This window comes from Neospora caninum, chromosome VIIb, assembly GCF_000208865.1.
Source record: "Neospora caninum Liverpool complete genome, chromosome VIIb".
Classification (NCBI taxonomy): domain Eukaryota; phylum Apicomplexa; class Conoidasida; order Eucoccidiorida; family Sarcocystidae; genus Neospora; species Neospora caninum.
Genome location: NC_018394.1, coordinates 3,960,709 through 3,971,820, shown reverse-complemented (window position 1 = coordinate 3,971,820; position 11,112 = coordinate 3,960,709). Strand labels below are relative to the sequence as shown.

General features: G+C 58.5%; 2 protein-coding genes across 2 annotated transcripts; one reads left to right on the top strand and one right to left on the bottom strand.

The window, feature by feature from the left end:
- NCLIV_028860 (putative GATA zinc finger domain-containing protein) lies at window positions 1-6,147 on the top strand (the record flags this gene model as incomplete). The annotated part of the gene is made up of 1 exon (XM_003883081.1): window positions 1-6,147. The coding sequence occupies one exon, from the start codon at window positions 1-3 to the stop codon at window positions 6,145-6,147; it is 6,147 nt and encodes a 2,048-aa protein (XP_003883130.1).
- Window positions 6,148-7,783: 1,636 nt separating this feature from the next.
- NCLIV_028850 (putative soluble inorganic pyrophosphatase) lies at window positions 7,784-10,259 on the bottom strand (the record flags this gene model as incomplete). Its single annotated transcript, XM_003883080.1, has 2 exons — window positions 7,784-8,396; window positions 9,349-10,259. The coding sequence occupies 2 exons, from the start codon at window positions 10,257-10,259 to the stop codon at window positions 7,784-7,786; spliced, it is 1,524 nt and encodes a 507-aa protein (XP_003883129.1).
- Between the last annotated feature and the right edge of the window lie 853 nt (window positions 10,260-11,112).

The window sequence follows — 11,112 nt, the reverse complement described above, 5'->3', positions numbered from 1 at the left end:
ATGGAGCAATGCATAGAGAGCTCCCGGGAAGAGCCGGCGAGAGAGAAAGAGGGAAACGAAAAGCGAGTCGTCTGCTCTTTCCACTCTAGCGAGAAGTGTTTGAGTTTCGCAGTGACAGAAGCGAACGTAAAAGAAGGAGAGATAGAAGAGGAAACGGAAGAAGAGAAGGAGATGGAAGAAGAGAAGGAGATGGAAGAAGAGAAGGAGATGGAAGAAAAGAAGGAGATGGAAGAAAAGAAGGAGACGGAGAAGGAGATGGAAGAAGAGAAGGAGATGGAAGAAGAGAAGGAGATGGAAGAAGAGAAGGAGATGGAAGAAAAGAAGGAGATGGAAGAAAAGAAGGAGATGGAAGAAAAGAAGGAGATGGAAGAAAAGAATAAGACAGGTGCAAACAGAAACGCCATGTTGCAGTTGCCACAGAATGCTCCGTGCTCGTTCGCGGAGAGTCAAGAACCGACTCGTCGCGAAGAGACCCCTCTTTCGTCTCGTTCTGCAATTCTCCCGTCCAGTTATCAGCAGCCTCTAAAAGAGAGCGTTTCGCCTTTCGCTGCTTCGTTCTCGATCTCTCTGTCCGGGGCCTCCGCGGCGTCGAGTGTTCCTCTCCTTGCGTCCTCTTCAAGAGAAGACCGGAGGAGCATCTCTCCTCTGGCTCCTGGCACTTGTCTCCCGAACTCGCCGCGCAGTGCGCCAGTGTGTTCCGGTCTAAAAGACCCATCTTCGCCGATGGCGACTCACGCGCCTGTCTCCTCCGCCGAGCCCTACGACACAAGAGAGGGGACACATCGCCCTGTGGAGGCAGAGGGAGACAAACAGGGCAACACAGCCCTCCGCATGCCGGCCGCCCCAGGCGCTGGAAACCGGGGGCAAAATGCACAGACAGAGGAAGCGAAACGGGAGAGGGAAAAAGCAGATAGCAGGAAGGAGGTCGCTGGAGCGAGGAGCGAGGGAGGCGCAGAGAAACGACGGGAAGGCGTGGACGGAAGCGATGAAAAAAACAGAGACGAAGAACAAAAGGACGAAGCGCAGATGACACAATGCGACCGACAGAGGGCACCAGACAGACAGCCAGCAGGGCCAGGAAATGGAGAAGAGGAAGAAGACCGAGAGACACAGACGACAGGGAAACAAGAGAACGAGGAGAACGCTACTGGAAAAAAGAAGGAGGCAGAAGACAAAACAGAAGAGCGAAGGGAAAACGTCTTCCAGAAAAAGAGAGAAGAAAGGAAACAGGTAGATGAAACGGACGTAATCAGAGGGCAAGAAAATCATGCCGCTTCTCTTTCCTCTTCTTCTTCTTCTTCCTCTTGTTCTTCTCGTTCGTCTTCCTCTCCTTCTCCTTCATCTCCTTCTTCTTCCTCTCCTTCTTCTTGTTCTTCCTCTTCTTCTTCTTGTTCGTCTTCAGCTGTCTCTCCGCTACCATCTACTCCCCAACCTGCTTCCCTTTCTGCTCCGTGTCATCCCCTCGTTTCCCCTTCTTCATCCTTGCCTTCCTCGTCTTCAGGTCTCTCTTCTGCATCTTTTTCTGTCCTTTCCTTTCCGGCGTCTTCTTTCTCTGGGCCTGCCAAGAGCGGAGAGGCGACTGGACCCGTCGACTTTCAGCCCCGTGAGCTTACGCCCTCGAAGCGCCCAGGGGTTGACATTGAAATACAGACAGAGGCTGCGTGCGCCTCAGACCTCGAGAGATCTTTCCCTTCTTTGTCCTGCATGAAGAAAGACGTGAGCGACGAAGACCTCCTCAATCTCTGCACAAAGTTTATTCATCTTCGCTCCGAGTTGGTTCGCCTGTTTTCCCAAAGCTCGACAGGCCTCGGCCCCCTCTCCACGTCCCCGCAGAGCTCTGTCTGTCTCTCCAGAGGCGTGGGAGCGAAGGAGACACCCGGCGCCCACGACGGCGGCACCAGCCCCTTGGGCTCTGGAGCCCAAAGGGGCCGCGGGCATCTGGACCGCCGCGCCTCATGCGAGCTGCAGGGCCCGGCCGAGGGCCTTGGCGCTGCCGGCGAACGACAGGAGACGGCTCTGTGGACCGCCTCGCAAGGAGAGCGGAAGCGAAAGCGGGACGCGTTGGAAAGAGAGGCTCGTGGGTCAGACGCGCGACAGGCAATTGCTTCCCGTCTCGCCCAAGAAGGGGAGTGCGAGAAGGCGGAAACCCGAGCGGCTCTACCACAAACCAGCGACGAAAAACAACTCGAGGAAGGCGGAGAGGGGGAAGACGCCGGCAGAGCCCGCAGACGAAGCCGACGAGGGAGCTTGCCGAGAGACTCGCCTCGGCCCTTTGAGAGAGGAGACCGGGACGAGGCGTGTGGGGCGAAGATGAAAAAAGTTCCGGCGCGCCTCCCGGAAGAGGCGTTTTGTTTTCTCTCTCAAACCAGTGCGAAACAGCCACATGTCGCCCACCTGGAGCGAGATTGGCTAGGCCCCTTGACGCCGAAGAAAAGGCGTTTCTCCGATGTGCACGGCGACATGCCTTGGGAGACTTTCTCCAGGTGTCCCCCCCTCCAGGGGGCGGAGCGCGCGAAGGAAGGCGGAGCGTTTTTGGGCAGCGAAGGGGCGGGAAGGAGACACAGTGAGAGGCGCGGGAGAAGACGCGAGAGAGAAGAGAAGCGGCACGCGTCTTCGCTGCCTAGACTTCATCTTGAAAGAAGTGAAACGAGCAACCGAAGACTGTCCTACGACCCAACTCTCCCGTCTCCATTTGCCAAGCCGAGGCGAGCAGCCTCCCTGCTGCCTTCTCTCTCTCCACGAGACACCGAGGCTCCAAATGCTCACGAGCGTCGCTCTTCGGTTTCTCCTCGTTTCAAAGCCCCCGAGGCCCTCGCCTCCGCGCCGGCTGCTTCCCCTCGAAGTCTCCTGCGTTCGTCGGCGCCTCGGCGCCAGGCTCCCGCAAGTTCTGAGCCTGAAAACCCACTGGGCTCCTCGGCGTCTGATTCCCTTTCCCAGGCCCCGGAGGCCGGCAGGAAAGGCCGCGGAGGCGGTTTGCGCCGTCGTTTCCCGTCGCCCTTTCTTTCTTCTCCGTTCCTTCCTCCCCTCCTGTCTCCGACTGTGTCTCCCTCAGCCGTGTTCTCCGTCGCCTCAGCGCTCGCTCAAGACACTCGCGGAGACGAAAAACTCTCTTCTCGCGCTTCCTCGCTGCCTGCCGTCTTCGACGCCTTCGGCCACCCAGCGGGCCGAGACAATCTACGGTCTCCGCAGAGTCCCTTCTCCGGGGCGTTGCTCGACGAGACCGCCGAGACGTTTGGAGACGCCGACTTGTTTCTGTGCTCTTCGACTCCGCCCTGCGGAACGTTCCCGTCGCCTTCTTCGGGGCCTTCTCCAGATCGCGAAGACCTGACGCGGCGGCTCCTCTCGGGCTCTGTGGGGCGCCAGAGTGTGTGCGCTTCGCCCTCCCCGCCGTTCTCGCAACTAGCTGAGGCGTCCCCACCGCCGGACTCGGAATCTGCGTCAGGTCTTCGCGGGCGCCACGCGAATAGGCTGTGCGTCGGGTTGAGCGAGGAAGGCCGCGAGGAGCGGGAGGGTAGGAGACGGCGGAGAAAGGACGCTCTCGGCAAGGGCGGGGCGCGAACGACGCGAGGCGAGGTAGGAGAGCGAGACGCGATGGAAAAAGACGAGGTTGAAGACCGACGGGGCCGAGTCTTTGCGTCGAGGAAGCGAACGGCCGAGATTCTCGAAAGCCTTCTCTCGGATTCTTGCCCCTTCTTCCCGGAGAGGAAAGAAAGGACGCCCGATCCTTGGGCAAGGGGACCGGGAAACCCGGCAAAGGAGGAGCCCCGAAACGGTGCGAGAGAAGAAGACAAAGACGAAAACTGCCCGTTCGCTTCCTCGCGGCGACAGCGGAAGAACTCCCTTGTCCCTGGCGACGTGGACTTGGACGGCGAGCAGCAGCCGCTCCGTTGCTTTTCGCCGACTCGGGAGAGGAGTCAGGCCCCAGGCGAGCCGGCGAAGCGAGATATCGAGAGCGAGGAGAGGTTGGAAAACGCGTCAGAAAGCAGTGAAAAGGAGGCCTTCTCAGCAAGCTGTTTGCGCTTCGCTCGGCCGTTTCCTTCGTCAGCCCCGTCTCTGTCTCCTTTCGACAGGAGTGCTCCCGAGCGCAGCGCGGCGCCCCACACGACGCAACATTCCTGCTTGGTGTCTCCATTCCTCTCTCCTTCTCGCCCTGCCGCCTTCTCCTCGACTTCGACTTCTCCCCTGGGCGTGAACGAAGCCGGTTCAGACCTTCGGGCCCATTTGCGGGGCGCGTCCGCCTCGCCAAGCCTCCCACAGAACTCCGAAAAAAACCACCGGCTCTGCTCACCTTCGTCCTCGTCCTCTTCTTCTCTTTCACCCCCGTCACTGGAGTCCCTGTACTCTTTTCCCCCTTTGCGCTCGGTTCGCGCTTCGCACGGCCTTTCCTCGAACGAGCCTCCTTTCGCTGGGGTGTCTCCGGTGTCTGCTGTCTCCGAGCCCGCTGGGGCACCAGGTGGAGGCCCGAGAGGCGAGACCGTGGGGCTCGAAACCGACTTGTTGGCTGCTTCCCGCTGCAGCGGAAGGCGGAAGAAACAAGACGAACAAGCGACCGCATCGAAGCCGCGAGAGAAGGGAGAACTCCGGTTCCCTGCGGCTGGGTCTCAGAAACACCCGCAGGCGTCTCCGCTCGGCAGAGCGAAGCGCTGTGTCCTTTCCTCGTCTCAGCGAGAAGACCGTTCGGCCCTTCATCCTGAATTCGCAAGTGACGTCTCTTCGGGAAACGCCACGGAGAGCTCGCTTCCTCTCTCTTTGTCTGCAGTACCTTTTCCGTTCCCGCCTCACGACCGAGCGCACTACGCCTCTCTTTCTTCTGCCTTCTCTCACCACTCGCCTTCTACGGGAGGCGACCCACCAACAAGGCGAGGAACTTCCTACGTGGTAGAAGGCGTGAGCGTCCCCGAGCGGGCGCTCACCTCGGCACGCGGCGACTCGCCTCGAGACTCCTCTCCTCGCTTCTCCGAAAACACGTTCGCCTCGCCCTTTTCGAAGAGCTGTATCCTCTCTTCCCACAACTCCTCGAGTCCCTTCAACGTGCAGGCGCCTCCGGTCGGGCGCCTCGGCGAGGGCGAAAGGCTCCTCGGCGCTTCCGGCGCGTTTTTCGGCCCCGAAGAAGACTTCATGTCTCCGTACCTTTGTGTGGCGTCGCCCTCCGGACCTGCCGGCGGCACGCAGAAAAGAGCAGAGCGGAGCGAAGCGACGGCCCGCGCGACAGAGCGAGATCCCTCGCACGAGGCCGGTGCCTCAGGCTCGGCCTTTAGTTCTGCGTCCGAGCCGCGCCCCAAAAGCAAGCGAGGCGAGAACCGAAGCCGAGAGGACGAGGACGTTTTAGGATCCATGCGAACACGACGAGGCACGGCGCTCCAGGGCACCCGACGCAGTGAGAGCAGAAGAAAAGCGCAGCCTCAGCCGGGCGAGCAGGGAGCGGGGGCCCGAAGCGAGGGCGTGAGGGGGGACGGAGACAGCGAGGGCGGCATCGCCGGGAGCCAGCTGACGGGGCGAGAGGGCCTCTCAGCCTCGGTTTTCTTCACGAGGCGAGCTGGGGCGACGCACGAAACGGCCGGCGAGCCGTTGCACGCAACGCGCGCATCTGTCTCCGCTCGGCGTTGTGGAGAAGAGGAGGCGAGGCTTCCGTCTCCAGGCGGGCACGCAGACGTCTCGCCTCCGGCGGGGTGTGCGCTCCAGGGAGCCCCACGAGAAACGCGAAAAACCAAAAAGGGTAAGGCGAAAACGGGAATTTCCAGCTCCCAGCGAGGCAACGGGCGGGGCAGAGACGGCGCGAATTCCTGTCGACTCTGTAAGACCCGCCAAACGCCACAGTGGAGATATCTGGACGGGCTACCCGTGTGCAACGCCTGCTACATGCGAGCGCGAAAGCGCCAGCAAATCGCCACGGGGCAGCGAAAGCCTGTATCCCTTCTCTCCGGAGCCGTCCCCGCTCCTGCCGCTGTGTCGCCGCCCTTTCCTGTGTCTTCCCTCTCTTCGCTCTCGTGCGCGTCGCTCCCTTCTCTACAGCCTGCACAGCCTGCTCATACAGCGAGCGAGGACAGCGCCGGAAAGCCGGCGTCAGACGCTGCGGACAGCCAGGAAGAGAGAAGAGACAGCGGAGACAGGTCTTCGAGTCTCGAGGCTCAGCGCCTTGGAGCCTGACAAGGCGTAGGAGGAGGAGCCTCGAGAGAGGCGACCGAGGAGCCGCAGGGTCGGACAGAACGAACGAAAGGAGACAGCAGACAGCCAACAGAAGGTGGGAGCCGCTGCGCGGAGAAGGCCGGCAGAAAGGCGTGTCCCGGGATGCCGCAAAGGCTGCGCGTGGCGCGTTTCGAACCAGTTCGCACCCGCCAAATGCGTTTTCTCCTTTTTCCGCTCGGACGGGAGGGCGCAGTGATGTTTGATCGCACGCAAGCCTGCGGCCTCGAGTTTCTTCTTCGAGGGCTGAGGCGTCTCCTCTCCGTGGACCAGAGACTGTGCCAATGGGGTTTCGATGCGCAACGGAAAGATCGCAACGCCCCCCGAGGGGACAGACGGAAAGACCCGGCTGGCACGGACGCCGTGCTCTCTCTCCACTCTTTTTCTCTGCAGCGAAATGCGCGGATCTGTGCTTTCTCACAGTGTGTGGCTTTCCAGCGGCCAGATTCCTTGTGTTTCGTGGCGCTTTCGACTGGATGTCCACGCCCGTTGAGTTCTGTTTTGAGTTCTGTCACGCCTGCGAGTGCTCAGACTCGAGCGACGGCAGCCGCTGGAGCTGCTTGCTTCGGGCTTCTCTGTCCCTCTCGCGGGGAGGCACGCGCCTCGTCTCAGGCGGATCTGAAACGCCGCTGAGAGTGGGGAGTCCGCGTTCGTTTTTGTCTCCCCTGCGCAGAGAGGGACAGCTGAAAGGAGCGCGAAAAAGATCTCGCGGGTGAGGGGCTCTGCTTCGACAGGCGTCCGCCCCGCCAGTCTGTGCAAAAAGCTGGTGCCTTCTGCTGTTTGGACCGACCGAGTGCATAATCACCCGAGCGGGGGAGAGGAAACACGTGCGGGCTAGAGTCTGCAGGCATGCCGCGCAGCGTCGCGTGGTCTCGTGGGAAACAGTCTCGGCACACGTCGCCGTTCTCTGTCTTTGGTCTCTCTGTGTGGGTCAACAAGCAGCAGGCGATCGAGTGGACAAAAAAACATTCGAGAGAAACGAGAGTGATATAACCGATTCGAAGCGACGCGCTTCGCTGTGTTTTGAGCCAAATCGCTCCACTGCTCGTCACTCTGTTTTTGTCTCCTGGCGCGGACCAGTTCTTCCTTTCGCTGATGATGAAGACGCGTTTTCTCTCGCTGGGCTCCGGCAACAGGAGCCTCGCCAGTCTAGAGATTCTCTCGCTCGACAACGCAGCGTCGCCTCGGGTGTTCCAGCACTCTCCAGAGGCGGAGCTGCGCCGTTTTGCACAGCTGTGCCTTCTTCGAAAGTTCCACCTACACAAGTTGGCACGTTTTCACGGAAAAAAAGTGAATTGTTCGACAGGAAAGGGCTCCACAAAGCAACGCAGATGTACACACGCCTCTGAGCATGCCAGCCTTCCACTCCCTAAAAAACTGAAGCAGGCGCGTCGCGCATTCCCGGTGCCTTTCCGCCTTTATCCAGTCGCACCGCAGAGAGAAACGCGAGGCACGAGAGAACAGCCTCATTCCGGTTCCCGCCTTCAAAGCTTAGGGATGGCCGTATTGCAAAAACACACGCAGACATCTCCAGAAAACAAAGACACAGCGTACACACACGTTCCGCCCTCGCCTCCCGCCGCGTGGAAACTCTGTCTTTTCACTGCGGCAGCCACAACTTTTGTTTTTTCACGTCTTCCGTCTCCAGCTTCTTCGTGTGTGTCCCGCTCGGTTTATCTCCGTTCGTTGCAGCCGTTCTGTCGACTACGTGAACAGCCACTCGCCGTCCTCGCGCGCCGCCGTTCTCGTCTTTTCCAGCACGTTCTTCGCCTTCCGCTTCTTCGCCCTGGCCCTCGTGCTCTTCGCGCAGAAGACGGAGGTAGTGCTCGTGAGCCTTGAGAACGACGCGAACGGCTTCAGGTGCCGGCAGCGCCGCCTCGTCATGGCCGAATTGATTGACAACGTTGTCGGTCGGCAGTTTGTACCATCGAAACCACTCGCGAATTCCGGGGACCACGCCACGACACAGACGCTCCACGTCCTCGATGGAATTCAGCTGCGCAAACAACGCATCGCCTTCCCGAATCGCCAAAACCTTCCAGTCCAGCTCTCCGCCGTCGATCATCGCGAGGGCGCCTAGAATCTGAAGGCAAACACGCAGCACGGAAAAAAGGTAAAGAAGCAGAGGCGAAACAAGCGAAAACAAGCGACCGACAGCAAGCGGGCGAGGCAAGTCGGAGCCGAGATGAAGGAGAAAGGCGACCAAATGTGTGCTGCGAAATGTGTTCCGCACTTCCCTAAAATACGCCTTTCACAACAAGAAAAAACACAGGCTCTCGACTTGTCGCTCTGTCTCCCTGTCGCCTCGTGCCTTCTCCACGCATGCGCCTTTTCAAGGAACCTTCGCACTCGCCAGCGATCCTTTGAAAACGCCACACGCGCTCTTCTTCTCGCGGCAGAGACACACGCACCCTTTTTTCTCGGCATTTCCCACCGTTTTTACTTGCGTTCCCCACCTTGACGGGAACGACGCCGCCGACGGGCAACACTTCGCCGCCAATTTCGACGACGTCCAGAGGATCCCCGTCTCCTTGCGCGTGGAAAACTTCTTTCCCACCGGGGACGCGCGGGTCTTCCCAGGTCTGTGGAAACGCCCCGTAGTTCCAGTACAACGTGCTCGCGTATTCTCTCAGCGAGCCTGGAAAAAGACACAGGCGCAACCCCGAAAACCGGAATTCTGAAACCCTCGCTCTCCCGTGTCTCCGAGAGTGAAAAGAGAGAGGAGCAACGGGACGCCGACACGCCAAGGCCCCCTACGCTGCCACACAGACAGACACTGTATACATGCATTTTATATACGAACATCCATGCATAAATCTGAATACAATCACGCGTGCCCACATCTGAACACGACAGGACAACTAGGCATCCATCTCACTCACACGCAGAGTTCCACACTCTGCTTCAGAGACGCGTGCTCATTGGAACTCTGTGCCGAAATACACATACATCGATATCTATCTATTCCTATCTATCTATCTATTCCTATCTATTCCTATCTATTCCTATCTATCTATCTATCGATCTATCTATCTATCTTTCTATCTATCTATTCCTATCTATCTATCTATCTATCTATTCCTATCTATCTATCTATCTATCTATCTATCTATCTATCTATACGTATGCATGTATGTATATATATATATATATGTATGTATTTACGTAAGAACATTTATGACCGCTCTATTGGGGTTGATTCGAGCGCCTGGGGGTGTTTGTGCGAAGCCATCGCGCGCGTTTGTTGCTGGAGGTGTATCAGGCGACGACTCGAAAACTTCCCATTTAACTCGTCCTTTTTCCGTACCGTCCTTCCGAAGGTCTTGCATGATTGGAGTGAAGGGGACGTCAAGTTGGATTTCCATTTTTTTTCGGGTGTTTTTCGGAATTTCAACTACCATGTTGAACAGGACGGGCCCTGTCGCGTTCTTCTCTGTGGTCTGGGAATCTGGATGTTCTGGATGTCCACTCGCGAAGAGCGGCACATCGTGCCAAGGCGAGAGGGGTTTCCCCGACTCTCCGCTGGAAAGAACAACTCGGAAATCCTTCTCGCCTTCTGTCCCGGAGACGAGGCGTCTGTACACTCTTCCAGAGCCTTCCCCATTTGCGGCGTCTTGCTGCGCCGTCTCAGGCGCCTGGCCTGCGTGGCCGAGAGAAGAGCCCCGGGAAGACGCCCATCGCCGGTTTGAGGGGAAAAAGTGGAAGATCCTTCTTCTCGCGCTCTGGGGGGGTTGCGGCGGCAAGCAGTTCGAAGGAAGCGTCGAGCTAGCGGAGCATCCAGGCTGTGGAACGTCCTGCGTTTGCGCTTCGGTAGCCGAACGCGGCGACGGGAGAGAAGAGAGAGCCGAGTTCATCGAGACAGAGAGAGGCGACGCGCGCGGACAGACAGGCGAGGAACAGAAGGCGACAGGACCGGGGGCGGAGGCAGGGAGGGGAGAGAGAGCGCGAGCGCGAGAGAGAGACGAGAAGGGCGAGGCACGCAGCGGCGCGGCCGCTGCGAGGCTGGGGTGGATTGTCGGGAACGTTCGAAGCAGAGCCGAGGAAAACACAGATGGCGTGGTGGCGTAGGTGAACATGGCGAGAAGAAGCGAACAAGACGGTGGGGGCAGACGAAAATACCGAGAAACGCGAGAAAGAGACTGAGCCATAGTCGCCGCAAAACCTCAACCTCGACACCAGCGATATATCCCGAGACAAGAACGAGAAGAAAGAAAAAAAAGAAAAGAAGAGAGGAAGAGAGAGAGAGAACAAACGGTAGAAGAAGGGCGGGAGAAAGACAGATCTGTATCACAGAAGAGCGGGTGCGGGGAGCTCGTGGAGACTCGCGCGTCCTGTGACATCGGCTGACGGTGAAAAGAGAGGAGATGGACATTGACTCTTTCGGCACCGTCAAGTGGACGGGACATGCAGAGGGAGAGGAAAAACGGTTGAGAAATGAGAGCATCCGCGAGAGTAAGCGGAGAGAGAGAGACGGGGTGTATAGCGGGTACACCGAGAGACACCGCTGGAGCAATCGAGGAGAAAAAAACAGAAGACGCAAACGAAACCTACACACGACAGAGAGCTCCAACCATAAGTGTGGACGCAGCGAGAGAGAGAACGACGACGGAGAAAGAAGGCGAATCAGAGTTCGACACGAAAAACTGGGAATCTCAGACCCTGGCGGGGTGTACACACAGCGACTTCCTCAGACAGGGCCAGGAGACAGTGCAGCGGCGCGAGACACCAAGAGAAAGAGTCAGAAGAAAAAGAGCGAGACAGAAGGATGAAGAGATGGAGAGACAGCCAGAGAGAGAAGAGCGGCAAAGGAGACAGAAGAGGCGAAGGAAGACGCAGCGAAGAGAGGACGACTTAGCATGCCGAGGCGTTTGAAATTCTCGCCGCACTACGTTTTGTCTAGAAGGTTTTTTTTTTATCCGTGGCGCCTCT